Source organism: Dermochelys coriacea, chromosome 28 (assembly GCF_009764565.3).
Source record: "Dermochelys coriacea isolate rDerCor1 chromosome 28, rDerCor1.pri.v4, whole genome shotgun sequence".
In the NCBI taxonomy this organism is placed as follows: Eukaryota; Metazoa; Chordata; order Testudines; family Dermochelyidae; genus Dermochelys; species Dermochelys coriacea.
In genome coordinates, this window is record NC_050095.1 from 5,722,504 (window position 1) to 5,749,888 (window position 27,385).

Sequence of the window (27,385 nt, forward strand, 5' to 3'; positions counted from 1 at the left end):
GCTTCCAAAGACACTCAGTAATCCTGGTTGTCATCCTTCCGCTATCACAGGTTACCAACAGGCATCATATTGGGAGTCCTTGGCGTCAAGGCCCTCACCTAATCCATCTTTCACTTGCAGGCTAATAGGCAAACTAATCAAATCTTTCAGAAGTATCTTTGCTTCTTTCTGAGCTACCACCAGGATGACTGGCTTTTCCCACCTGTGCTACACTGAATTTACATAGAAAAATGCAAGCCATGCCTTGATTCAATATAGCCCATTCTTTGCAAACTATGGCTTCCACCCAGACTCACCCATGAGTTACCCAGTACCAGCCACCACAGAAATAGCCTCCCACCACACCAGGTGGACCATGAGCTCAAGGGACATTTGTAGTCCACTAAACAAGCTAATAAGCACCATGTGGGCAAAAACCGTCAAGCTGCCCCCAATCTGTCTACAGGGGACAAGCTGTGGCTCTCTGCCCAGAACTTTAGATCAAGCTGCCCATCTGCCAAACTAGACGATCCATTCCTGGGCCCCTTCAATATTACAGAACCAGTGACTCCAGTAGCCATCAAGTTACACCTGCTCAATTCTTGAAGATCCAGCCCATCTTTCGCATCTCACTTTTGAAGCCCTATGCTGAGAACCCAAACTGCTCCAGCCCACCACTGCCGCCCATAAGAGTCTGTCGACAGGAGGAGTATTTGGTCCACCAAATCCTTGACTCTTGGTGAATTAGGGGGAAAGCCCCAGTTCCTGGTGGAATGGGAAGGCTGTGATCTGGCCAAGTGACCTGAGGAACCAGTAGAGAACATCCTTGTGATAGTGCCACCAGAAGTACCCTGAGAAATTTGGCCCTACGGCTGTTGAGGGGGGTTACTGTCAGCAAGCAGGACACACTGCAGAGTCAGTTGGCTTCCCACACCATTCCCCATGGCTGTGATAGCTTCTACACCTGCTTGTTTCCAGCCTTGCCTTGGTTTTGTCTCGCTCCAGGTAACTTAGTTCTGACCCTCAGCCCCAATTCTGGACTTCTGACTTCAACTGTGAACCTTGGCTTTGGCACCTGTCTGCTGACTCTGGCACTAACCATTAAGCATGACTGTCTATGTCCCTGACAGCAGGAGGGAAGAGAGCTGGAGCGGTTTGATAGTGGGAGGGTTGGCCGATGTATTTGGGGTTAGGAGTATGGGCAGCTGTCATCCCAGATTCCCCCTTCCATGTGTGTGCTTGGATCTAGGGGAGGCCCTGAACCTCTGGCAAGGTAGTGAGTCTCTCTCCTTGCCCCCTCTCTGTTCTGAGATCTCAGGGACTCTGTCCTTCTTGGGACAGTGTGAGCAGCTTTGTGTAATGACCCATCCACTCCCAGTCTTTATTCAAGCCTAAGTTAATTGTATCCAGTTTGCAAATTAATTCCAATTCAGCAGTCTCTCGTTGGAGTCTGTTTTTGAAGTTTTTTTCTTGAAGAATAGCCACTCTCAGGTCTGTAATCGAGTGACCGGAGAGATTGACATGTTCTCTGACTGGTTTTTGAATGTTATAATTCTTGATGTCTGATTTGTGTCCATTTATTCTTTTATGTAGAGGCTGTCCAGTTTGGCCAATGTACATGGCAGAGGGGCATTGCTGGCATATATCACACTGGTAGATGCGCAGGTGAACGAGCCTCTGATAGTGTGGCTGATGTGATTAGGCCCTATGATGGTGTCCCCTGAATAGATATGTGGACAGAGTTGGCAACGGGCTTTGTTGCAAGGATAGGTTCCTGGATTAGTGGTTCTGTTGTGTGGAGTGTGGTTGCTGGTGAATATTTACTTCAGGTTGGGGGGCTGTCTGTAAGCAAGGCCTGGCCTGTCTCCCAAAATCTGTGAGAGCGATGGGTCGTCCTTCAGGATAGGTTGTAGATCCTTGATGATGCATTGGAGAGGTTTTAGTTGGGGGCTGAAGATGATGGCTAGTGGCGTTCTGTTATTTTCTTTGTTGGGCCTGTCCCGTAGTAGGTGACTTCTGGGTACTCTTCTGGCTCTGTCAATCTGTTTCTTCACTTCAGCAGGTGGGTATTGTAGTTATAGGAATGCATGATAGAGATCTTGTAGGTGTTTGTCTCTGTCTGAGGGGTTGGAGCAAATGCAGTTGTATTGTAGAGCTTGCCTGTAGACAATTGATCGTGTGGTGTGGTCTGGATGAAAGCTGGAGGCATGTAGGTAGGCATAGCGGTCAGTAGATTTCCGGTATAGGGTGGTATTTATGTGACCATTGCTTATTAGCACTGTAGTGTCCAGGAAGTGGATCTCTTGTGCGGCCACTGTGTCCCCCAGGGGAAAGACTGCTGGATTGGGTCAATTCCTGGCTCTGCCACTGGTCTGCTGCATGACCTTGGGCAAGACACTTCACCTCTCTATGCTTACAACTACAAACCTATTGAGAATTATAATGGCCTGAATTACCACTAACTCCTACAGCAAACATTTCTAGTTATAATATAAAAATACCCCTGAACCCGAGGAAATTTTCCAGGGGAAAAAAAACCTTTTTCAACACAGAGTTAAGGTTTCCCAGAAGTATCTTGTGTCCTTCCAGTTCAGCAAAACTCAAACTTGTAATAACTAGGAAATACAGAATTAAGGTACACACCTGCACAACCCTAACTCTGGTCCTGGTGCTGGTTTTGTTCAACATCTTTATTAATGATCTGGAGGATGGTGTGGATTGCACCCTCAGCAAGTTCACAGATGACACTAAACTGGGGGGACAGGTAGATATGCTGGAGGGGAGGGATTGGGTCCAGAGTGACCTAGAAAAATTAGAGGATTGGGCCAAAAGAAATCTGATGGGGCTCAACAAGGACAAGTGCAGAGTCCTGCACTTAGGACGGAAGAATCCCATGCACCGCTACATACTGGGGATTGACTGACTAAGCGGCAGTTCTGCAGAAAAGGACCTGGGGATTACAGTGGACGAGAAGCTGGATATGAGTCAGCAGTGTGCCCTTGTTGCCAAAAAGGCCAACAACATATTGGGCTGTATTAGTAGAAGCACTGCCAACAGATCAAGGGAAGAGATTATTCCCCTCTATTCGACACTGGTGAAGCCACATCTGGAGTATTGCGTCCAGCTTTGGTCCTCCCACTGTAGAAAGAATATGGAGAAATTGGAGAGAGTCCAGCGAAGGGCAACGGAAATGATTAGGGGGCTGGAGCACATGATTTATGAGGAGAGGCTGAGGGAACTGAGGTTATTTAGTCTGTGGAAGAGAAGAGTGAGGGGGGATTTGATAGCTGCTTTCAGCTACCTGAAGGGGGTTTCCAAAGAGGATGGAGCTCAGCTGTTCTCCGTGGTGGCAGATGACAGAACAAGGAGCAATGGTCTCAAATTGCAGTGGGGGAGGTCTAGGTTGGATATTAGGAAAAACTTTTTCACTAGGAGGGTGTTGAATCGCTGGAATGGGTTACCTAGGGAGGTGGTGGAATCTCCATCCTTAGGGGTTTTTAAGGTCAGGCTTGACAAAGCCTTGGCTGGGATGATTTAGTTGGGGGATTGGACTAGATACCTCCTGAGGTCCCTTCCAACCCTAATCTTCTATGATTCTATGATGACTGATTACTCCCACACTTCCACTGTGCTGTTCAGATGGTGCATATCCCTCAGATAACAGGGCACATGACAACTGCTGCACAAACCCCTTCCCTTCGCTGAGACAGAATTTGGTTTTAGGTGGACAGGAGCTACTTTTGTCAGTTCTACACTGAAACACTCAGCCTGCTCCCCAGAAACAATCTCAATCCTGGATGATGTCAACACTGGAAATTACTTCCGTATAACTTACTTTGCCCAGGGGTGTGCATAAGCCACCCCCTGAGTAATATAAGTTATACCCACCTAAGCACTGGCATAGACAACTCTATGTTAGCAGAAGAGCTTCTCCCACTACCACAGTGACCGCTGCGCATGGGGACTGGAGTTAGTAGATCGATGGGAAAGCTCTATCCCGCCAGCTTACAGCATCTGCACCAGAAGTGCTGGTGCAGTTGTGCCTTTGTAGCACATCCAGTGCAGAGGTAGCCTTGGTGAATATAACAACACCTTCTCCCCCTTTTACAGCCCTTCCTCCCTTCCCCAGATTTCCAGCTAACATTCTACTGTTACTGACCCATCGCTGAGCACACAGACGGCTCCTATCCCCCCTCATTGCTGACAATCCCCACGGCAAGACCACCCCTGCGACCCACTACTGACACAATTCAGTGTGGACATGATGCAGATTGGCACCTCAAGGTGCACATACCCCTCTTTCCTTTCATCATACCCATGCGGTGGGGGGAGGGAGGGATGACGACCTCAAATCCAGATCTCCTCATATCACAGTCATGGTTCTGTGACACTCCTCAAATTAATGCCCAGATTTCATTACATCACAACTCTACCTAGCTGCTCCAACTAACCCCTCTACCTTTCAGTGCAGCTACACCTAACACAGTGAGAGCAGTTGGAGTGCAGGCAGAGAACGCCCAGTGGCTGTTGGCAGCTCCAAGGGGCAGAGTTAAGGTTACATAGGTGTGTACCAGAGCTCCGTATTTCCTAGTTTTGAGAGGTTTGAGTTTTGCTGAACTCGACCTTCTAGAAAGGCCCAAGGTACCACTGGGCAACCTTAACTCTGCATTATTGAAGAATTATTCGTCAGTGAACAGATGAATGTTCCGTAACTAAGCAGGAACTGATGGATTCCCACTCCCGCCTGCCATTCACACAGGCAGCAAATCCCTGGACAAGGCAATTTTCATGGGCAAAGGAAGAGGAATGGAGCTGGGAGGTTCCCTGGCAGTGGGGCCAGAGCAGCAGGAGATGACAGGCAGCTGGTAGTTGGGATAAAACAGAATTGGGTCATGGTAGGGGGGACAGCAGCTGGGACTTGGGTTACTTGGGACTGGGCAGTATCCGGGGGGGACACCTGCTCCTCCCTTCCCCTCCTGTGTCCCTTCCATGCCCTGTTCCTGGTACAGAATAGCCTCCCCCCACCCCCACCCCAGAGACAGACGTGGCTCTCACAAGCTTCACACACTAGCTCTCTTTCCATTGGAGAAATGACTCAGGGCAAAAACAAATTTCCCACCTACTCCTGGACAAATTGCTGCAGATAAAATGGGTGGGCAAACGCCCCAAATGCAAGGGGATCTTAAATTGGCATTGGAGAACTGGAAAGAAAATGGGGCAAAAATCAGAGGAGGGGAATCGAGAAATGGTCAATCATTTAACCCCGCTGGGGAGCAGCAGCTGTTCAGCCCGTGTTCCCAGATACCAGTGGTGTGAGCAGCAGTGTGTATTTTAAGAGCACTCACACCCAGTGCAAATAGCCCCTCCCCAGCCCGTCTCTGACCCCCATGTGTCTGTGCATGCCAGCACTGCTGCCATTGCGGGCACACATGGGAAGGGTACAAAGAGGAAAGGAAAGAGAAATGGGCCAAGGCAAGAAGAGAAATAAATAGGCTGTCATAAACATACAGCTAAGGGTAGCATAAAATCCCTTTTTACCCTGTAAAGGGTAAATTTCTCTTTTACCTGTAAAGGGTTAAGAAGCTCAGATAACTTGGTTGGCACCTGACCAAAAGGACCAATAAGGGGAGAATATACCTTCAAAACTGTGGGGGAAGGGTTTTTGTCTGTGTCTCTTGGAGCCAGCCAGGAAACAGGGCAGGGAAAAATACATCTCCCTAAGCTATGTCTGAACTAAGCATCTAGTATTGCAGAAATAGTAAGTAATAGGAAAGAAATGCGTTAGGTTATCTTTTGTTTTAGCTTGTGAATTTTTCCTGTGCTAAGAGGGAGGTTTATCCCTGTTTTTGTAACTTTAAGTTTTGCCTAGAGGGGAAATCATCTGTGTTTTTGAGTCTTTTGTTATTCTGTAAAGTACTTACCATCCTGATTTTACAGAGGTGATTCTTTTACCTTTTCTTTAATTAACGTTCTGTTTCTTTTAAGAACCTGACTGATTTCTCTATTATCCTAGACCCAGGGGTTTGGGTCAGTGATCACTTTGTAACCAATTGGTTAGGATATTATTCTCAAGCCTCCCCAGGAAAGAGGGTGTAAGATCTTGGGGGGATATTTTGGGGGAATAGGAACTCCAAGTGGTCCTGTCCCTGATTCTTTGTTAAATCACTTGGTGGTGGCAGCGTACCCTCCAAGGGCAAAGAGTTTGTGTCTTGGGGAAGTTTTAATCTAAGCTGGTAGAAATAAACTTAGGAGGTCTTTCATGCAGGTCCCCACATCTGTACCCTAGAGTTCAGAGTGGGGAGGGAACCCTGACATAGGCAAAGGGGTTATACCCTCCCAGACCTCTCCACTGCATCGCCCCACGGCAGATCACAGCCATGTTTGGACATGGACCAGCCACGAAGGGGAGACAGAGCTCCGGGCTCCAGGCCAAATATTTTTCAAGCCCCCGAGGAAACTGCATTTCCCATCTGCCCCAGGCTGTGCGAGTGCTGTGTGAGGGGACACTGCGTTCCTCTCACAGCAGCCGGGGGAGGGTGCAGCCAACTCCCGAGGGCCCTTCCCCATCTCTTGGCTGTGTCTGGAGTCTAGGTGTGGGTTCGGGGCAGGGAATGGGCCACAGGAGTGCGAGTTCTTGGTCTGTCCCTGTCTCTCTCTTGGGGGTGAAGCCCACCCCCAGCCTGGAGACCCAGAGTAACCTTCCCCGCTTACACACAACCATGGCCCAGCATGGGGGCTGTGGGGAGGAGAAGCAGCTCTGCGGCAGGGGCTCTGCCTTCTCTGTGCCCCATGGCAGGGGGCTCTGGTAGCACTAAGTGGGGCAGAGGGGCTGCAGCCATCACTGCAAGGAAAGGCAAGTGGCTGGGATGAGGGCGGGAGTTGTGCTGGGGTTCGATGCCTCCCCAGCCTGGAATTTCACCTCCACAGCGCAGTGACTTGGGATTTACCCCGTGAAGTGAATTTTACTCTGGGTGACTGCAAGTCAGCCACGGAAAGCTCCTTGTGCCTTAGGGTCCCCGCTGGCCAAAGGAGATTAGTCATATTCCCTCCCTGGACTCCCGGGGCTGGCCAGGGTCTATTAGTGTGTTCTAATGATGAAAGTTCATTAAGAACTATGACACTGGCATGTTTACTATTAAATCCCCAGAGACTCACCAATCCCTGCCTTCCCTTTGCTGGGCTTTCATGACCTAAGGGACTTAAGCTGCAGAACCTGCAGAGAGCACCTGCCCCTCCCCACTTCCCAGGACTTTTTAAACAGGACAAGGGAAAATGCAAATACTAGGGGCCAAATTGTGGAAGCAGCTGATCAACCTCAAGTTAAAAGAAAGTCCAGGCTCTGTCTCTCCCAGGACCTGGCCCTACGTGCAAAATAATAGAAACATGACTGAAATCTGAAAGGGACACTTTAGATCAGACAGAATTTTATTTATCGACTCACTTCAGGGAATTAACAATAAAAGGAACAACCCCGTGCAGGTGGCACCCCGAGGGGAAAGATCGCCTGTGTCTTTATAAATCACTTTAATCGAGTGTGGGATCCCACATGTTAAAATGCTTTGATCCTAACACTGCAGCTATGGCCTGGTGTCACTAGAGGGCAAAGGTAAGGTTGTTGGGGTGCCCTTATGTGGGTATTTTGATTCCCTAGCATGTTGGGATTGCTTTTAAGTAAATTTGGCAGAAATTTTATTTTTTTAAAAATCATTTTGATAGAGATTAGTGTTTATTGAAGCCTTTCCAATTGTATGGATTTAAATGTTCCCAGTTGTGGGGAATTTGGTTGGGGGGTGGAGCTGGACAATTGTTCAATGACAGATGTTGAGATTCAAGTTACGGTTTTTTAAGTGCTCAGATACAAACCGTCAACAAATGTACAAAAGTAAATATCATTAAATCAATCTAAGACCTTCTCAAACAGCATTTTCCCCTTACTTTGCCTCTCTGTAACTTTAGATTATTATAATCAAAATGGGCTTTTTGTTTGTGTGCGTACAGCAAAATCAATATTTGCCGCTATTGTCTGATTAAAAATCCAATCCTTTCAAGCCTCTTTTTAAGTATCGCCTTAATTCTTGAATGTGCTGCTTGGTGAAAGGAGTGGGATTTAATAGGTTATAATGGGGGTGGGGGGATGGAGGCTGGGAGCCAGGACTCCTGGGTTCTAGGTAAAGGCAGTTGGGTACTAAATGTGCAGGGACTACTTTCCCAGCCCTAGAGTGGGACACATCAGGCAGTGATGTGGTTAAGGCATTTCTAAGGCCCTGTGTTCTCTCCCAGCTCTGATGCAGCCTGTGGGACTTTCAGCAAGTCCCTTACTCACTTTGTGCCTCGGTTTCCCCATCCGTAACCTGTAACTTTTCTCACAGCAGGGAGGGGGGCAGGGATCTGTGCCATGGTGCATATTCTGGCCTGCTAGAAGGAATACTAGAATCTGCATTGACAATGAAAATAAAAGGGACAGGCTACGCTCCTGCTTCAGGTCACTAACTGCTCTTGGGCTGACGTGCAGGGGGAAAATTCCCACATAATACTGTATGATAAGGGTCTGTGCGCAGCGGGTGGTGGAAGGGTTACAATTTCCTTGGCTGTTTCTGGCACTGGCTTCTCTCAGAGAGAGGGTATCAGCCTGGATGGACCCCTGAGTCTGATCAGAGAAGGTGAGTGAGGGCAATTTATCCCCCTGCAACCTCCAGTATGAAGAATGATTCAGGCAACCGGTTCCCTCCAAAACAGAGAAAAGGCTGCCATTAAAAACAACCTGGGGGAACGCTCCACACCTGAGAGGCCTTTTTCAAATCAATTTTTGGTCACTATATGGGACACAGTAAAATCTGAAATTTCACATCTGGGTTTAGTGATTAATAAAAAAAGGAGGCAAATATAAGGAATTTGAGATCCTTTGTCACTTTGTCAATTTCACAAAAGTGGAAACATCTGAGGAATTTTGTACCAATACTTGATACAAGGGAAAGGGGTAAAATGTGAGAAGATTTCACATACATTTTTTTTTTTTGGTAAGTTGAGAGAAAAGAGGCAAAACTTGCAACGATTTTATATCACTCCATAGTCAAGAATCGGCTCAAAGAGCAACATTTGAGCTTTGATGTGAATATCCAATAATTAGATGGGACATCTGAGGGATAAAGGATCAGACCTGGATTGCTAGAGAGAAAATGGGGGCAGATTTTCAAGCATAGAATCAAAGACTCATAGAAGATCAGGGTTGGAAGGGACCTCAGGAGGCATCTAGTCCAACCCCCTGCTCAAAGCAGGGCCAAGCCCAACTAAATCATCCCAGCCAGGGCTTTGTCAAGCCTGACCTTAAAAACCTCAAAGGAAGGAGATTCCACCATTTCCCTAAGTAACGCATTTGAGGGCTTCACCATCCTCCTAGGGAAAAAAGTTTTTCCTAATATTCAACCGAAACCTCCCCCACTGCAACTTGAGACCATTACTCCTTGTTCCGTCATCTGCCACCACTGAGAACAGTCTGGATCCATCCTCTTTGGACCCCCTTTCAGGTAGTTGAACGCATGACGATCCGTATTTTAGAAAGGAGGAGACAAGGGGGCCAAAGCCCAGTCTTTGCTAAGATAAGAGAAGCTCGGCGGGGACTTTGCATTGACAGTCAGTGATAGGAGGGGAAAATGGGGAAGCCGGGGGGGGGGCGGGGGGGTTACACAGCCAGGTTCAATACACAACCGGAAGCGAGGACCCCCCCCCCCACACACACACACGCTTTTGCCGGACAGTCACAAGGCGGGGAGGGGGCTTTCATTCGGCTTTCACAGGGGAAGGGCTGGAGGATGGAGACAGGTGGTTCCGGGCAGAGGGTTTAGCAGGTAGGGAACCCCCCCCCCGCCCCTCCCCACACATCTGTTTGATTTTCAATGCACATTTGGAGAATTAGCGTGAAAACGGGGCAAAATCCGGGGAGGGAGGGGACTAAATGACCCCCCCCCGCAAAGGTCTCCCTCACTGACCTGCAGTCTCTGGCCCAGCTGGAGAAAGCCCCCCCGGCCGGGCAGGGGGGGGTTAATGACGGGCTCCCCCCCAGCACAGACCCCCCTGGCGGGAGCAGCAGCGGCTCCCGCCCCGGGCTCCCGGGTCACCGCGGAGGATTTTCCCACGCCCGGCAGCTGCCGCGGGTCCGGTCTCTGGGCTTTGTTCTCCGAGCCTGATTCCTACCTGCCTCCTTCCTGCCGGGGCCCCCCCGCTCCCGACTCCCCTTCCTGTGTCCTGCACACACCAACCCGGGCTGCGGCGCTGGCTGGGACAGGGGCTGGCCCTGGCCCCCATCTCTGCTCCCCCCCCGCGGCCGCCAGCCCCAGAGCCCCTGCACCCACGCTCCCTCCTGTCAGCACCCACAGGAGCCTCTCCAGCTAGGGGAGAGCGAGTGCCCCCGGGGACAGGCAAGTGGGGTGACCCGATGTCCCGATTTTATAGGTACAGTCCCGATATTTGGGGCTTTTCCTATATAGGCTCCTATTCCCCATTCCCCCACCCATGCCCTGTCCCGATTTTTCACACTTGCTGTCTGGTCACCCTACAGGCAAGTGAGCAAGTCTCTGCCAGTGGGGGAGGGAGCAGGGGAAAGGGCTGGAAAGACAGAGGGCGGGCAAATGGCCGAAGGGGACATAAGTGGGGAGAGATTTCAGAGTAGCAGCCGTGTTAGTCTGTATTCGCAAAAAGAAAAGCAGGACTTGTGGCACCTTAGAGACTAACAAATTTATTAGAGTATAAGCTTTCGTGAGCTACAGCTCCCACCATCCGATGGTGGTGGTGTTTTTTCCACCAAATGCATCCGATGAAGTGAGCTGTAGCTCACAAAAGCTTATGCTCTAATAAATTTGTTAGTCTCTAAGGTGCCACAAGTGGGGAGAGAGTTTTCCCAGCTCCTTTCGCTGCATCCCCCCCCAGCTGATTCCCCCTGAGCGCTGGGGAAATCCCCCAGTGTCTAGCAAGTCACAGATCATAGAAGGTCAGGGTTGGAAGGGACCCCAGGAGGCATCTAGTCCAACCCCCTGCTCAAAGCAGGGCCAAGCCCAACTAAATCATCCCAGCCAGGGCTTTGTCAAGCCGGGCCTTAAAAACCTCTAAGGAAGGAGATTCCACCACCTCCCCAGGGAACCCGTTCCAGCGCTTCACCACCCTCCTCGTGAAATAGTGTTTGCTAATATCCAAGGGAACGCACCCAGGTGTCTCCTTCATGCCAGCGACCAAGCTGGCTGAGAACGGCAGAAATTCATTGCTGCTGTCCCTCCCCACCCTGCCCTTTTGTTACTCCTAGGATCGGGTCATGGCGGCAGTTAGTTTGTCTGCTTCCAAGGGCCGGAACCGTGTCTCTCAACTCTGTGGGGAGGCACCCGGGAAACTCACACCCTCCTGGGCGCTGTTCAGACAATAACCGAAGACACCATTAGTATTGTTTCAGAGTAGCAGCCATGTTAGTCTGTATCTGCAAAAAAGAAAAGGAGGACTTGTGGCACCTTAGAGACTAACAAATTTATTTGAGCATAAGCTTTCGTGAGCTACAGTTGCATCCGATGAAGTGAGCTGTAGCTCACGAAAGCTTATGCTCAAATAAATTTGTTAGTCTCTAAGGTGCCACAAGTCCTCCTTTTCTTTTTTGCATTAGTATTGTATTGCCATTGATCATATAATCCTACTGTAGCCAGCGTGGCCATGCTGCTGAGCGAGAGATGGCCTTTGTCCTGCAGGTCCATGGCTTCCCAGGGGAGGAGAAATCAGTGCACAGATTTTGGGCAAACTCGAAGTGTGATTTGCTTTCTTTACACAAACATGCCAGCCCTGGAACAGAGGCAAACACAGCACATGGACACACACCCCTTCTCTAGAAATAGCTCACCGCAGTGCTGGGGTCCTAGGAAGCTACTCCGGGCCAGGAATTGCCTCTGAATACAGAGAATGAAGCCGAGCGAACTCTGCTGCCTGCCACAGCTTCTCTCCAAGGACAGCTGCATCCCTGACCTCACTGCAGTGAGCCTGTCTGCCAAAGTGACGGAGCCAATGCCCATAGGCTGAAGCACAGACCTTGCCCGCCTTGCCAAGAGTAACGAAAATAACCTTTTAAAAGGTAATCAATTGAAGAGGAGCAAGTGGATATTTAAAATGGGTCACAAGGAAGGGAGATTTCAGAGTAGCCGCCGTGTTAGTCTGTATCCGCAAAAAGAAAAGGAGTACTTGTGGCATCTTAGAGACTAACAAATTTATTTGAGCGTAAGCTTTTGTGAGCTAAAACCCACTTCATCGGATGCATGCAGTGGAAAATACAGTGGGGAGATTTCATGTAAACCTTAGGGACTAACGAATTTATTTGAGCATAAGCTTTCGTGGGCTACAGCTCACTTCATCCGATGCATGCAGTGGAAGGGAGAGTCATTCAGGGAATCCCAGCAGCCGCAAAGACAAATTTGCAAACTGCTATGAAACTTTAGGCAGTCATATCAATTGATCAGAGATTCATAGATTCATAGATACTAAGGTCAGAAGGGACCATTCTGATCATCTAGTCCGACCTCCTGCACAGCGCAGGCCACAGAATCTCACCCACCCTCTCCTACGAAAAACCTCTCACCTATGTCTGAGCGATTGAAGTCCTTAAATCATGGTTTAAAGACTTCAAGGAGCAGAGAAGCCTCCCTCAAGTGACCCATGCCCCATGCTACAGAGGAAGGCAAAAAACCTCCAGGGCCTCTCCAATCTGCCCTGGAGGAAAATTCCTTCCCTACCCCAAATATGGCAATCAGCTAAACCCTGAGCATATGGGCAAGATTCACCAGCCAGATACTACAGAAAATTCTTTCCTGGGTAACTCAGATTCTTTGTTTCTGGTGGTGGTGGGGGGGGGGGTTAAAATATTTCACTGAATCAAGTCTCCTACAGCACCCGGGTAGGTGACAGCAGGCAGAGAGAAGCTGCAGTGACTAGCCATTGGGATGGCTGGGCCTCTAAGTACCCAGCCCTGGGACTGTCCTGTCCCGCAGACACACTATTTTTGCAAACACTGGGATCTCAGTCCACCGGGGTAACTGTCCCCCCCTCTGCCCCTGCCTAGGCCGGGGTTTTACCCTCTGCCAGCGCCTCACCCCTGGGCTTAACTCCAGCTCCTCCCTGGTTTTGCCCCTCTCCAGCCTGTTCCGGCGAGCATGCTCAGTGCAGCCTAAGGAGCAAATTAAAAGTCACACACCACAGGTTTTCACCCTCCAGCCGGGAGAACAAAGCCCAGAGCCCGGGCACGGGGCAGCTCCTGGCCCAGACCAGAGGTTGCAGCTGGCTCCGCTGTGATCCAGGAGCCCGGGCTGGAGCAGCTGATGCTTCCCTGGCTTTGTGCTGGGGGGGCATCATTAACGGGGGGGGGGCTTTGTCCACCCGGGACCAGCCCCCTGAGCAGCCCCAGGCTCTGCCCGGGCCGGAGCCCCCAGGTGAGTGAGAGACGGGGTGTTCATAGAACTTCTTATTAAAGGAAGCCTCTATGTTCATAGAATATCAGGGTTGGAAGGGACCTCAGTAGGTCATCTAGTCCAACCCCCTGCTCAAAGCATGGCCAATCCCCAATTTTTGCTGCAGATCCCTAAATGGCCCCCTCAAGGATTGAACTCACAACCCTGTTATGTATATGTATATGTATATCCTGTCAGGATATAAACTAATGGACCAGCAGCCACCATCAAAAAGGGCTGCCGTCCAGGGTTTGGTTGATGGCTTGGTTTGGGGGACCCGGGCCCTCCCTACACCACTGTGTCAGCAGTGAATATAGAAAACCTATAATCACATGACAGTGGTGAATATGGGGGCTCCAGGGTGCTGCTTTGAGGTACAGAGTGTCACATTTATGTAACTTGATCCTTTCATATGTTATACAGCAATGCTCATGGAAAGTCCTTCCAGCGTTTTACTGGAATGGCTTGGCTTGGCTGACATCTTCTGTTCATGAGACAAGTCATGCTGCCAGCTTGTCTCTGTGGTGGAAGATGCAGAGTCTAATTCTGTACACCCAAATGTACCCCGACCTGCCATAATCTTCACTTGCAAATGGGATCCTGCTGGTTATTTTTTCATGTACATTTCTTCCCTTGCAGATTTCACAATCTCTTCATTAGCATTTGGCTCAGCATACAAAACAGGACACCTCCCCCATATGTCTGTCTGATCCCATCTGTCTCTTGTCTTCTTCTTAGTTTGTCAGCTCCATGGGGCAGGGACTGTGGTTTTTTGTTCTGTGTCTGTAGACCATCCAGCAGAATGGGATGATGGTCAGTGGCTGGGGTATGAGCATTATCGTAATAGAAATAATAAATACCAATCATTGGGAGGGTCCAGGCAGTGGTAGGATGGGTGTTGGAGAGTAGGGAAGTGTCCAGGTGGTGGTATGCTGGTGTGGGGTAGGTTTGGGGTAAATAGTTCCTGTTAGCTGGGACTTCTGGGGGCCAGGGGAAGGAGATGTGTGGGGTAGGTTCTGTAGGGAGTTGTGATGCAGTGGAGGGCCGGAAGAAATGGGAAGGCATGGGTCAGGATGTCAAGGAGCTAGTAGGAGTGGTGGTGGTGGGAGTAAAGGGGAGGTGGGGGTATGTAGTGTTAGTTTCAGGAAATGGGGGAGCTAGCAATGGGAGGGAGGGAAGCAGAAGCCCTTGGGAGTTGGAAGCAAAGACAACTTGGGGCAGAGGGAAGGTGAGACGGGAAGTGGCTGGGCAGTGGGAAATTTTGGGGAAGCTCTAGTGAGGAAGGCTGTGGGCAATGGGAGGGGAGGAGAGAACATGGGGAGCGGGTGCTCCTGGGGCCCAAGAAACTTGGGAGAGTTGAGAGAAGTGGGTGGAAGGGGAGCGGGTGCTCTAATGAGTGAAAGGGCTAGCTGCACCCGGTCCCCTTCCTGGTCTCTTTCAGTGCTCCCCTCCTTCCCCCACAGGTGTCAGGCCACCTGCCTTTTCGACTCCTGGACTGGAATTCTGCAACTATCCTGCTCCTAAACTAGACCGGGACTACAATGTCATGTGTATCCACAGTGCTTACCCAGCACAAATATGCACTTCCTTGGTTATGTCTGTGACCCTCACATCATATCAGTGCAAGAGGGGCAAGGGCTCTGTGGTATCTGATAGTGAGTTTCAACTGGCCTGACCCATTCAGTGTACCCCAGCTCACTAATGTCTTCACCTGTATTGAAAAGGTGTCGTGTAAGATATCAATAGAAAGCTACTGACATAATGTTCATTAATATTATTGCATAGTGTTTTTAAGAAGGACAAATGTAAGATTACAGATAGCTGGGGAATAATGTTCTTAAAGTGTGTCTGCCAGCCAGGGTTGACGTTACCCCAGCCTAGACAAAGGCTGCCACCTAGAAGGCACTTTCAGGGTACATTAAGAGTCAATGGGAATGCAATTTACATAAATGATAAACAAACCCATCAAACTAACAGGAGGCAGAAATAACCACTCAGCATCATGGCAGGGGAGGATATTGCAGGAATAGACCAATTTGCACTTTAGCAAACACCAGCAGGGAAAGAAACCAGCATTGAACTTCCTTCATGCCCTTTACTTTGGAGGGGAACTTGCAGAAAACTCCCTTTCAAAGGTTCACTGAACTGTACAAAAGAGAGGCAGAGAATCCCAAGTTATCTTTCACTTAAGACAAAGGAACCAAGCACTTTGTATTTGAGGGAAATATTGGGCAAGGGGGTGGGCTGCTATCTTGCTGGAAAGTAGTGTGGTAAGAATCTTAACGTGAACCAGGACTGTATTTTTGTTAGGTCCTAGTCTCCAGAAAGCATTGCTCACTTTCACTTGCTTGTAGTCATTTCTAACTCTCATTTATGCTTGAACTCACTTTAAATGCTTTTGTTACTAAACATGTTTTACTTTTAATCTAAACGAATCCACTGCTGTGTTTTAATTGAGGTTAGAGCTAACTCCAGTTAAAGCCATAAGCTAGGCCATTTGTCTCTTTTGAGGAGCAAACAATCTTTATTACTCTGAATAGTCCAGGAAAAATAGCCATGGTGGAGCACATGGTTTTGGGAAAATTCAGGAGTGGAGGTGTTGCTATCTCTTGCCAGGTGTATCTAAGACTGTTGGAAGTCAGCATGTGCCAGGGTGTAAGAAGCAGGCTGCTGGAGTCAGAGCTGCTGGTCCAGGGTCATCTATCACACAGACACTCAGTGCGTCCTTGAATGCTGGCTGGGAGCATCCAGAAAAGGCAGCTACAGCAGCAGAACATTGAAAGCCACCCAAAATTATAGATGACACAACTCTTCACTCATCTGGTTTACACCCCAGAATAAAAAAATGGTTTAGTGGAGTAGTGAAACTTCTTGAGATGCAGAGAGACTTACTCCCCTTTCCCCATCTGCAGTAGTCACAATGTCTGTTCTCTGCAGGCTCCTTGAATCTTGGGGTCCATCATTCCTTAAGTCATGTGGCCTGATTCTTATTTTTCACATTCTGCTTTTCCAGACAAATAAGAGTCTGTTGCTCCTGAATTATAGCTTCTAATTTCCCAGTGTTCTCCACATGAAGGGATTTTCATACTCCTGCATATTACACTGGACCCGCTAGATTCCCTAATGCTGCAATATGTGCTTTCCTGACCTTGAATACTGCTGAGATCCTGCTTTCAGAGATATCCCTGCCCTTCCTGTTCCTTACTCCACTGAACCCCATGCTGACTGTTCCCAACTTCCCCAGGACTCTCTCATTGTCTCTGGACCTCTCTGTCAGCAAGAAGCAGTGCCAGGGTGACTTGCCCTCTGTCTGGAGTCTTCACTTTCTGAGACATGGATTTAGCTTCTCTGTATTTTAGGAGACTTTGATAATGAGTGTCTGTGACATTATGCAGGGTACAATCTGGACTGTTGAACAGATGTGTGCCCTCTGTTCTCCAACGTGGGCTGCCTTTTAGACTGCTTTGCTGCGAGAACAGCCATTCCTGGCCAGTTAACGCACAGTCTCCAGCATGTAACTCACTCCCAGCTACCTGCTAGTCACCCACTCATGAATTACACCCCAGGAGAACACCAGCAAATTCTCTAGTCCCAGACTTCCCCCAGAAATGTGCAGCATGTAACTGAACAATACAAGCTTGTATAAAATCTTATCATTTCATCAATGGAAAATGACATGCACCAGCCTTGTTATCCCAAATGAAGTTTCCCCACACACTTTAATCCAAACACACTGGTTAGATGGAACAATAAAACTTGTTTATTAACTACAGAAAGAAAAGATTTTAAGTGACTACAAGTAATGAAGCATAAAAGTTAGAACTGGTTACAAAAGAAATAAAAGATGAAATGCAAACTAACGTCTAACTTAACAAGCTGAAATGAATTCAAAGCAAATGTCTTTCTCTCACCACATGTTGTGACAGGCTGGCTTTCCTTTCAGCCAGGACTGCCCCAACCCCCTGTCCTGCCCAAGTTCAGTTCTTCAGGTGTTGTTGATATCATGAATAGAGAGAAAAGGAGAGAGAGAGTGCATTTCAAACATTTTCCTCATCATTTTTTATCATTCAGTTCTTTGTACTAGAAACATCTTCAATTTTCAGCTGAATCACGGTGACAGGCTGTCTGTTGTGGATGTGAGCTTCAAGCCATCCCTGTGAAGAAATGCAAATTTCTTGTTCACACCTTTCCCCTGCCAGAGAATGACTATTTGACCAGGCAAGAGGCTTGCTGTCTCTGAGGAATTGGTCTGTGGAGGCTCTCAAGAATAGTAACATTCTCAGTAACATCATACAGGAAAATCTCATAACTTTACATACAGGTTTGCCAAATATTTTAATAGGATGGTAACGTTCAAATGATCCCTCACAAGGTATATATTGTACAAAATATATCATAATTTTGCAGTGGAGTGAATATAGGGTTACAAAATTTCACAGTGTCTGTCTGTGCATATTCCCAGCCAATATGTGGGTAGTTCAATCCTTCATAACCAAAGTGTTCTGCACCTTTGAGGACCTGGGGAGCTGGCCCTGGGATTTCACTGGTTTACTAAGGACTGGAGTTAAATTAATAGACTATTTTTTTATGACAAAGCCTTATGAATTCACCCGATCTTTGTTTTCTTTCATCTGACCAGGGTTTCCAGTTTCCAAACCTGATGTGATCTCCCAGCTGGAAGAAAGGGAAGAGCCGTGGATCCCAGACCTCCAGGGTTCAGAGAAAAGGTTGATCCTGAGAGGTCCATGCACAGGTGAGAAAACATGAAACCTACTCAGAATGTGTAAGTGCCTGAAGAAAACATCTGGGATTCCCTACAAAGACTTTGGGAGTGCTTTGAATTCAGGATTGTCCCCAGCAAGTGTCATATCCCCAAGGAAGATATAGCTCACGGCTTCCTATATATCCTGACACCTCACGGTAGCTTCCTCCCTTCCAACTGAGAATATGGATGGGCTATGATGGCAGAATTGCATCCCTCCTGTCTCCCTGTTGGGGGAAGAATTTGGGGAAATTCAGTTTCTGATTTTTATTTGACATTTCTCCAGCATTTTTTTGGTTTGGTCTTCTCTTTTTGATCCCTGTTTGAGGTTTCTGTCTCTATCACAGCAGGTGATGCAATGGTGAATGAAAATGAGGAGCAGAATTCTCAGACGGAAGATGCTGAGGAAGTGGAACCACACAGAGCATTATCCAAAACATCCAAAAGGAATGTGTCCATGAGTCATGAGCATGGAAAAGTTTGTGAGATTCAGCACAGACCGGAGAGGGAGCAGGGAAACCAACCAGGGGAGAAAATGGGTAAATTAATTTACTTTTGGGAAACTCAGAAGGACCTCAAGGAAACCACAACCCAGCAGAAAACCGTCAGGGGACTCTGTCCACATATCTATTCAGGGGATACCATCATAGGGCCTAATCACATCAGCCACACTATCAGAGGCTCGTTCACCTGCGCATCTACCACTGTGATATATGCCATCATGTAAAAGTTCTCCCATGTATAAGATCACTCTCCTTACAGTGTGTATGATAAACCCATTGTTTCATGTTCTCTGTGTGTGTGTATATAAATCTCTCCTCTGTTTTTTCCACCAAATGCATCCGATGAAGTGAGCTGTAGCTCATGAAAGCTTATGCTCTAATAAATTTGTTAGTCTCTAAGGTGCCACAAGTCCTCCTTTTCTTTTTGCGAATACAGACTAACACGGCTGCTACTCTGAAACCAGTAAAAATTCACACACTCACTGTGGGAAAAACTTCAGTCACTGCTCAGCCATTGTAAAACATCATGGAATCCACACTGGAGAGAGACCCTATGAATGCTGTGAGTGTGGGAAAAGCTTCACTCAGTGCTCACACCTTACTACACATCAAAAAATCCACAAAGGTGAGAAACCCTATGAATGCTGTGAGTGTGGGAAAACCTTCATTCAGAGCTCAGACTTTACTATACATCAGAGAATCCACACGGGAGAGAGACCCTATGAATGCTGTGAGTGTGGGAAAAGCTTCACTCGGAGCTCAGAACTTACTACTCATCAGAGAATCCACATGGGAGAGAGACCCTATATATGCTGTGAGTGTGGGAAAAGCTTCACTCAGAGCTCAAGCCTTACTAGACATAAGAGAATCCACACAGGAGAGAAACCCTATAAGTGCTGTCAGTGTGGGAAAAGCTTCACTCAGAGCTCAGACCTTACTACACATCAGAGAATACACATGGGGGCAAGATTCTATGTATGCTGTGAGTGTGGGAAAAGCTTCACTCAGCCTTCACACCTTATTATGCATCAGAAAATCCACAAAGGTGAGCAACCTTATGAATGCTGTGAGTGTGGGAAAAGTTTCACTTGGAGCTCAGCCCTTATTGATCATCAGAGAATCTGCAAGGAAGATAAACACCAGGAAAAACTGTAGGGCTATTCAAATATTTTGTTTTCTTTAGTACTTTTACTAATTACCATGTAGTAACTTTTAATGCTGTTCGAACCATTTGCATCACTATCATCCCTCAGCTTGTCCAGATGAGTTGCCAATTTTTGCCTTTTCCATTTTGCCGTGTTTTGGGGTGGACTCCATTGTCCTTTCTATGAACTCCATTATCCCATGAGTAATGGGAGTTGTCACCATGCCTCAGTGGGTCACATCTGAAAATACCATATTTAGGATAAACTGCTGAGAAGTAGCACAGACACACCCCAAAACTGGTGGTTATTCTTCTATAAGATATACCAAACCAGACTTAATGATGAATAGTTATTTAAGACCAATTTCATCAATCAAAGGGTTCTTCCAAACTCAAAGGACCAGCCATGTACCCAAGTCAATATATAATTCAGATCTTACCCAATAATAATGCTGTTGCCAATGCTTTAGTATCTAAAATCTAAATGTTAATTTATAAGAGAAAAGAAAGAGGTGAGAGTTAAAATTGTTTAAAGGAATCATATATATACAATAATTGCCAAGTTCTTGAATCAGGCTTGAAGCAATGATGGCATAAACTGCTGGCTTGTTTAGTCTCTGGTTGCTTCCAAATCACTGGAAGGTCCTTGGTCCCTTGGTTACAATGCTTCCATTAGTTCATAGTTCAGAGGTTAGAGCAGGAAAGAGGCAAAATGGAGATGTTACTAGGATATTTTATAGCTTATAGATTCATAGATGATATTAAGGTCAGAAGGGACCATTATGATCATCTAGTCTGACCTCCTGCAAGGGCAGGCCACAGAATCTCACCCACCCACTCCTGCGAAAAACCTCTCACCTATGTCTGAGCTATTGAAGTCCTCAAATCGTGGTTTAAAGACTTCAGGGAGCAGAGAATCCTCCAGCAAGTGACCCATATTCTATGCTACAGAGGAAGGTGAAAAACCCCCAGGGCCTCTTCCAATCTGCCCTGGAGGAAAATTCCTTCCCGACCCCTACTATGGTCACCATCCAGATACCCAGGAAAGAATTCTCTGTAGTAACTCAGATCCCACCCCATCTAACATCCCATCACAGGCCATTGGGCCTATTTACCATGAATATTTAAAGATCAATTAATTGCCAAAATCATTATCCCATCATACCATCTCCTCCATAAACTTATCGAGTTTAATCTTAAAGCCAGATAGGTCTTTTGCCCCCACTGCTTCCCTTGGAAGGCTATTCCAAAACTTTACTCCTCTGATGGGTAGAAACCTTCATCTAATTTCAAGTCTAAACTTCCTGATGGCCAGTTTATATCCATTTGTTCTTGTGTCCACATTGGTGCTGAGCTGAAATAATTCCTCTCCCTCTCTGGTATTTATCCCTCTGATATATTTTTAGAGAGCAATCATGTAGAGGGAAATTTCTCAGTCTCAGTTTGGAAAATTACAGGCACAAGATGGAGTTTAGTACCACATGATCTAGTCACATGACCTTGCATGGTCGCTAAGTCATAGCAGAGATCATTATTCATTGTAGCCAGAACATCCACAGAAATGTACATATTTGGGCGAAGGTTCTGGCTAGACTAGATGTAAATTACCTTGTGGGTGTTACCACAGGAGCAAACACATTTGAAATACAGGTATATAGTCAATATTCATAACTTCAGATAAAACAAATGATGCCTGCATACAAATAGGATAATCACATTCAAGAAATCATAACTTTTCCTTTGACATCTTACATGACATACTTTGTACAAGATTTGTTTCAATGGTATAACAGTGGTAGCAACAATATGTGGTCATATTTTAATCACATAATGTCAGAGGGGTGCATCCCTCCTTCCAGGAACCAGGGAGAATCACATTTATACCATTCCTTCTATTGCAAAGTTATTGTTAGGGTCATCAATGATACAGATTGTATCATTCTCAGTTGTTTTCACATTGCTCTGGGTTGTGTTGAAAAGCAGCTATTTTTGGACCTTTTTTCATTATTATTAAATGTAGAGGAGCAGGAGTAGGGGGAAAAAGTGTCATTTCTGCCTCTGTGACACTGGAAGGATATGGGGAGACCCAGAGAGTTTCCTCCCTTCCCCATCACTCCATAAATGTTACCTCCTGTCAGAGTTATGCAGAGTTTATCTTCTTCACATTCTGTCCCTCCACCTCTCAAAGTGTCATGTGATGAAGTGTTCTCAGCTGTCTGTGCCTGGAGATGATACTTTGATTTCTTTAATCCTAAATTAGAGACACTATGGCAGGAGATGAAAGTGTCAAAAACCTGGAAGGGGAATTCAAATGGATCTCTAACACAGTGTGATCATTTGGAGTTTAAATCCTAGTTTCCATCTATTGGCAAGACACTTGTGGAAAAGTTGGCTGTTTTTTTCTCCATTGTGAGGATGCTAAAAATTTAGCAAATAACATAACTCAATAATGAGACAGTGCTGAATGACACAGGTTTGTATGGATCAGAGGAGAATGTGATGGGAGAAATCTCTTGTCCTAATTTTGAGTTATCAGATGTAACCTACTCTGGAATTTCACTTGACTCTTTCATTTTCATGTATTCTCTCTCTCTGAGATGTGGGGTTCTATCTTTCCTGAAAATTGTTTGGTTGCCCAATTGGATATAAGTTTAGTTTGACAGGATGTAGATTTCTTGGAGATTTTGAGACAAATGACCATTTGCTAAAGTCATCATTTTTCACTTTTGTTTTGCTTTTTCCCCACCTCTCCATGATGACATGGGGAGAGTTCAAGTGCAGTTCAGTCAACAGGAGAGAACTCTCCAATTTACTGCTAACAAATGCTAACAAAGAAACAGCCCTGACTTGAAATATCCACTCAGAAATGGAGAACAGCAGCAGACCCCAAACTGTGCAACTAACTGAAACAAGTGCAGATGATCACAGTGGAGTTCAGTTGTGTAAGTCAGCAGTTATCAAACATCATTGCACCGTGACCCCCTTCTGACAACAAAAATTAAAACAGGACCTGCCCCTTCCCCCAGGCATCAGGGCAGTAGCTCAAGCCCTGCTGTGGGAAGGGGATGCAGCTGCAGCCCGAGCCTTGCTGCGCAGAGGGGCTGAAGCCCTCAGGCTTTGGATTCAACCCCAAGCGGCAGGGCTTGGGCTTCAGTCTAGGTCTAACACCAGCCCTGGAGACCCCATTAAAATGATTGGAAAACCACTTAAGTCAATATTGTCTCAGATGATCTGGGGAGAGAATTCCACAGTAAGTTATTTAGAACTAGGCAAAATGCTCATGTATTCGGTTCCCAAAGCATTTGTAACCCAGGCCCTACAGAAGATCTCTCCTAGCTAATCCTATGATATGGACTGTGATGGGTTGGATCACAGAAACCCCCTGGGGGTTGCCAACTGATGTGCCAAGACTACTTCTGCTCTTGCTTTCCTGCCCTGTCAGCTTAGGACTTCAGTGCCCTGCCTGGTTTGAGCCAGACCCACTAGTCTGCTGCAAACTCAGACCCAGGTCTGAACCACGTCCCCTAACAGCTGTAAGCTTAATTGAAAGCAATTTAGGAAGTGTTCCTGTCCTTGACACTCAGATACCCAACTCCCAATGGGGTCCAAACCCTAAATAAATCCATTTTACCCTGTATAAAGCTTATGCAGGGTAAACTCATAAATTGTTTGCCCTCTATAACACTGATAGAGAGATATGCACAGCTGTTTGCCCCCCACACGTATTAATACATACTCTGGGTTAATTAATAAGTAAAAAGTGATTTTATTAGATACAGAAAGTAGGATTTAAGTGATTCCAAGTAATAACAGACAGAACAAAGTGAATTACCAAGCAAAATAAAATAAAACACACAAGTCTATGTCTAGTACAGTAATAAAACTGAATAGAGATAAAAACCTCACCAGTTCCAGTAAGCTTTCTTTTACAGACTAGTCTCCTTCTAGTCTGGACCCAGAAATCACTCATACCTCCTGTAGTTACTGTCCTTTATTCCAGTTTCTTTCAAGTATCTTTGGGGTAGAGAGGCTCTTTCTTTAGCCAGCTGAAGACAAAATTGAGGGGTCTCCCAGGGATTTAAATAGTTTTTCTCTTATGGCTGGAGACCCCCTCCTCTCTCCTATAGAAAGTCCAGCTACAAAATGGAGTTTTGGAGTCACCTGAGCATGTCACATGTCCATGCATGACTGAGTTCCTTACCAGTCAAGCCACATTCCTGGGAAAGCCCAGATGTGGATTTGCATCTCCAAGTTCATTGTTGGCTTAAGGGCTTCTTGATTGGGCACTTACGAGAATAGTCTTTTCTCAGGAAGCTGACCAAGTGCTTCACTAAAACCTACTTAGAATCAAACAAGTATGCAGCCAATATTCATAACTTTGAACACAAACATAATACATGCATACAAATATGCAGAACATTGCAGGCAGTCCCATCATACCATCCCCTCCATAAACTTAGCAAGCTCAGCCTTGAAGTCAGTGAGAATTTTGACCCCACTGTTCCCCTGGAAAGGCTGTTCCAGAACTTCACTCCTCTGATGGTTAGAAAACTTCACCTAAACTTCCTGATGGCCAGTTTGCAGCCATTTGTTCTTGTGTCAACCCCACTGCTTAACTTTTGTTTATGCCATTATTATTATAATATCAAAAAAGAGTCTCCCCAACATGCAGGAGCATAGTACAAACACCTCATACAGGAATTATAACACCAAAGACAAGGAGCTACTGATGCACATTCGCATAGTTTCTGACTTTCTCATATTCCACAAGGATGATTCCTGCAGCTCGGTGTATATTCTAGCCCTGTATGCCCCCCATGGTGTGTTTAATGACCTGCTGGGATTTGGAACATTAATTCTCTCATTCCATTGATGAAGTGGTTATAACACAATGTAAGTGAAATTAAACCAATGCAAAACAAGGAGAGAAACACATCCTTACATTAGCCAGGAATCAAATCCCAGTCAACTGTTGGGAGGATAACTATGCTCACCACTATATCACCAATGCACTTGGTAAGGTTTACTTTCATGGGTATAACTTGTGCTAGCAGAAAGACTCATTCCCACAGAGCTAATGAGCAGGATGGATGGTCTGGAGGCAACCTGTCAGCTCTGGGCATAGATTGACTCCCAGAGTGACTGAAAGATGGGGACAGTGGCGGCAGGCTGGGGGTGGAGATGCATTGGCCACTACATGGGAGGGAGGCTGTGAATAAGGTTCCTGAGGAATATTTCCATCCTCATCTGTTTTGGGGGTAGATTAACTGAATGCAGCCTCCACTCCCAGGTCTCTCTGAGGAAAGTCTGTGAAAAAATACTAAGGCCGTATCTACACTATAGGGCCCATAGCTGTGGTGCTGTAGCTATGTTGGAATAAGCCCATAGTGTAGATGCAGCCTACAGAGAATGGAAGAAGCTGGATGCTGTGACTCAGAGCCAGAGGTTCCTCCAGAGATCCCTCCCACTGAACCAGCCAGGGGCAGCTACAGGAATGGGCTTCAGCTACCACGAAATCCGTGCACTGCAGAAGCTGCCCTGGGATCGTTCCAGCCAGAGCAGGACTGCTGGAGATTCTGGGACACATGACCAGCCCCTACCCAGGGCTCTGCCTGGTTTCCCCACCTCCCAAGTCTGTGCCTCCCCCTGCAGCAATGGTGACTCTGGATGTGACTGATCCCCAACTCCCAGCTGCGAGGGCCAAAGGAGCACACAGTGGGTAGACACACAGCTGCAGGCTCTCCCCTCCACCCCAGCCATCTGATTGCTCCCCTGCATGTTGAGCAGGGAGGGAGTCATCTCCAGGAGATGTCACTGGTAAGTGGGGATAGGAGCAGTTAGTGGGCCGGGGTGACTCCAGGGAGTGTGTGTCACCTTCTGTACCCCTATGTTCCCATTTACTGGACTATGTCAAAGTTTGTACAAAGTATGGCTTGTGAGGTATCATTTAAAAGCTCATAATTGGCTGATCATTATTGTCCTGGTAAAATATGTATGGCAACATTGTATGTAAAGTTATAGTATTCTACATTATGATATTACTAAGATGTTCTGGAGAGTAGTCACAAACCATTCTCCAGAGACAAAAGGCTAGCCAATGCCCCAGCCAGGCATTAAACTTTATAAATGCATATAAAACCCACAGCAGGCACAATCTCCACCCATGCTCAGTCTCACCAGCGAACAACAAATTTTCTGGGACCACAGCCTACTCCCCAGCTCGGTGCCCAGAGCCCCAATAAATCTTAATTGGCCAGTGCCCTGGTATCAAAAAGGTTGAGAAACACTGTTCTGGAGATTGGCTCCTGCTGAGGGGAGAGCTCCTGAGAGAAGACAAGGAGAGAGAGGTGGAGGCAGCTGGTCTCACCCCTCTTATCCCAAACTAAAAGTGGGGTTTTTATAGCTTAATTCTCTTCCAAGGTGATATCAGCTAAACTGAGAGCAGGCCCCACTTCTACCAGAATGAGGGCTTGTCTACACTTACCAGGGGATCTACGGGTGGTGATTGATGCATCAGCGGTCAATTTAGTGGGTCTAGTGAATCCCGTCGGTCTCCCATCAACTCCTGTACTCCACCGGATCGAGAACAGTAGGGGGAGTCGATGGGAGAGTGTCTCCAGTCGACATCGCATAGCGTGGACCCTGAGCTAAGTAGATCTAAGCTATGTCTGTTTGAGTTATGCTATTCATGTAACTCAAATTGTGTAGCTTAGATTGAATTTCTCCTATAGTGTAGACAAGGCCTTAGTGTCTCCATGGTGCGTTCTACTGGTATAAGTACAGCAGTGTCAATGGATTCCCTTATGCCATGTCTACACTTACCAGGGATCAACATTGTTGTGAATGATGCAGCAGGGATTGATTTAGTGGGTCACCCACTAAATCGACACAGAGCACTCTCCAGTCAACTCCAGTTCTCCACCAGAATGAGAAGAGTAAGGTAAGTCGATGGGAGAGCAGATTCACACACAAAAACTTTCAAGAAAAACTCCCTGAAATGAGTCAGAAGCACCTGCTGCTGGAGGGAAGGAGGGAGCTGTGGGGTGGAACTAAGGAGCACCATGAATAGGAGGGGGCTGTGGGTTGGATTGAATCATAGAATCATAGCATCATAGAATATCAGGGTTGGAAGGGACCCCAGAAGGTCATCTAGTCCAACCCCCTGCTCAAAGCAGGACCAAGTCCCAGTTAAATCATCCTAGCCAGGGCTTTGTCAAGCCTGACCTTAAAAACCTCTAAGGAAGGAGATTCTACCACCTCCCTAGGTAACGCATTCCAGTGTTTCACCACCCTCTTAGTGAAAAAGTTTTTCCTAATATCCAATCTAAACCTCCCCCATTGCAACTTGAGACCATTACTCCTCGTTCTGTCATCTGCTACCATTGAGAACAGTCTAGAGCCATCCTCTTTGAAACCCCCTTTCAGGTAGTTGAAAGCAGCTATCAAATCCCCCCTCATTCTTCTCTTCTGCAGACTAAACAATCCCAGCTCCCTCAGCCTCTCCTCGTAAGTCATGTGCTCTAGACCCCTA

At 46.9% G+C, this 27,385-nt stretch overlaps 4 protein-coding genes across 14 annotated transcripts in view; 2 read left to right on the plus strand and 2 right to left on the minus strand.

The window, feature by feature from the left end:
- Positions 1-27,385, plus strand: part of LOC119849376 (zinc finger protein 420-like) — a 3,142,523-nt gene that overhangs the window by 3,052,622 nt on the left and 62,516 nt on the right. The window lies entirely within an intron of this gene.
- LOC119849403 (zinc finger protein 501-like) overlaps positions 1-27,385 on the minus strand; it is a 1,099,011-nt gene that overhangs the window by 897,531 nt on the left and 174,095 nt on the right. The gene's annotated exons all lie outside the window — the stretch shown is intronic.
- Positions 1-27,385, minus strand: part of LOC119849388 (zinc finger protein OZF-like) — an 875,044-nt gene that overhangs the window by 383,183 nt on the left and 464,476 nt on the right. The gene's annotated exons all lie outside the window — the stretch shown is intronic.
- LOC122457693 (zinc finger protein 70-like) lies at positions 18,945-19,865 on the plus strand. The gene is made up of 2 exons (XM_043503600.1): positions 18,945-18,972; positions 19,222-19,865. Exons 1-2 carry the CDS (start codon positions 18,945-18,947, stop codon positions 19,863-19,865), a joined length of 672 nt encoding a protein of 223 aa, XP_043359535.1.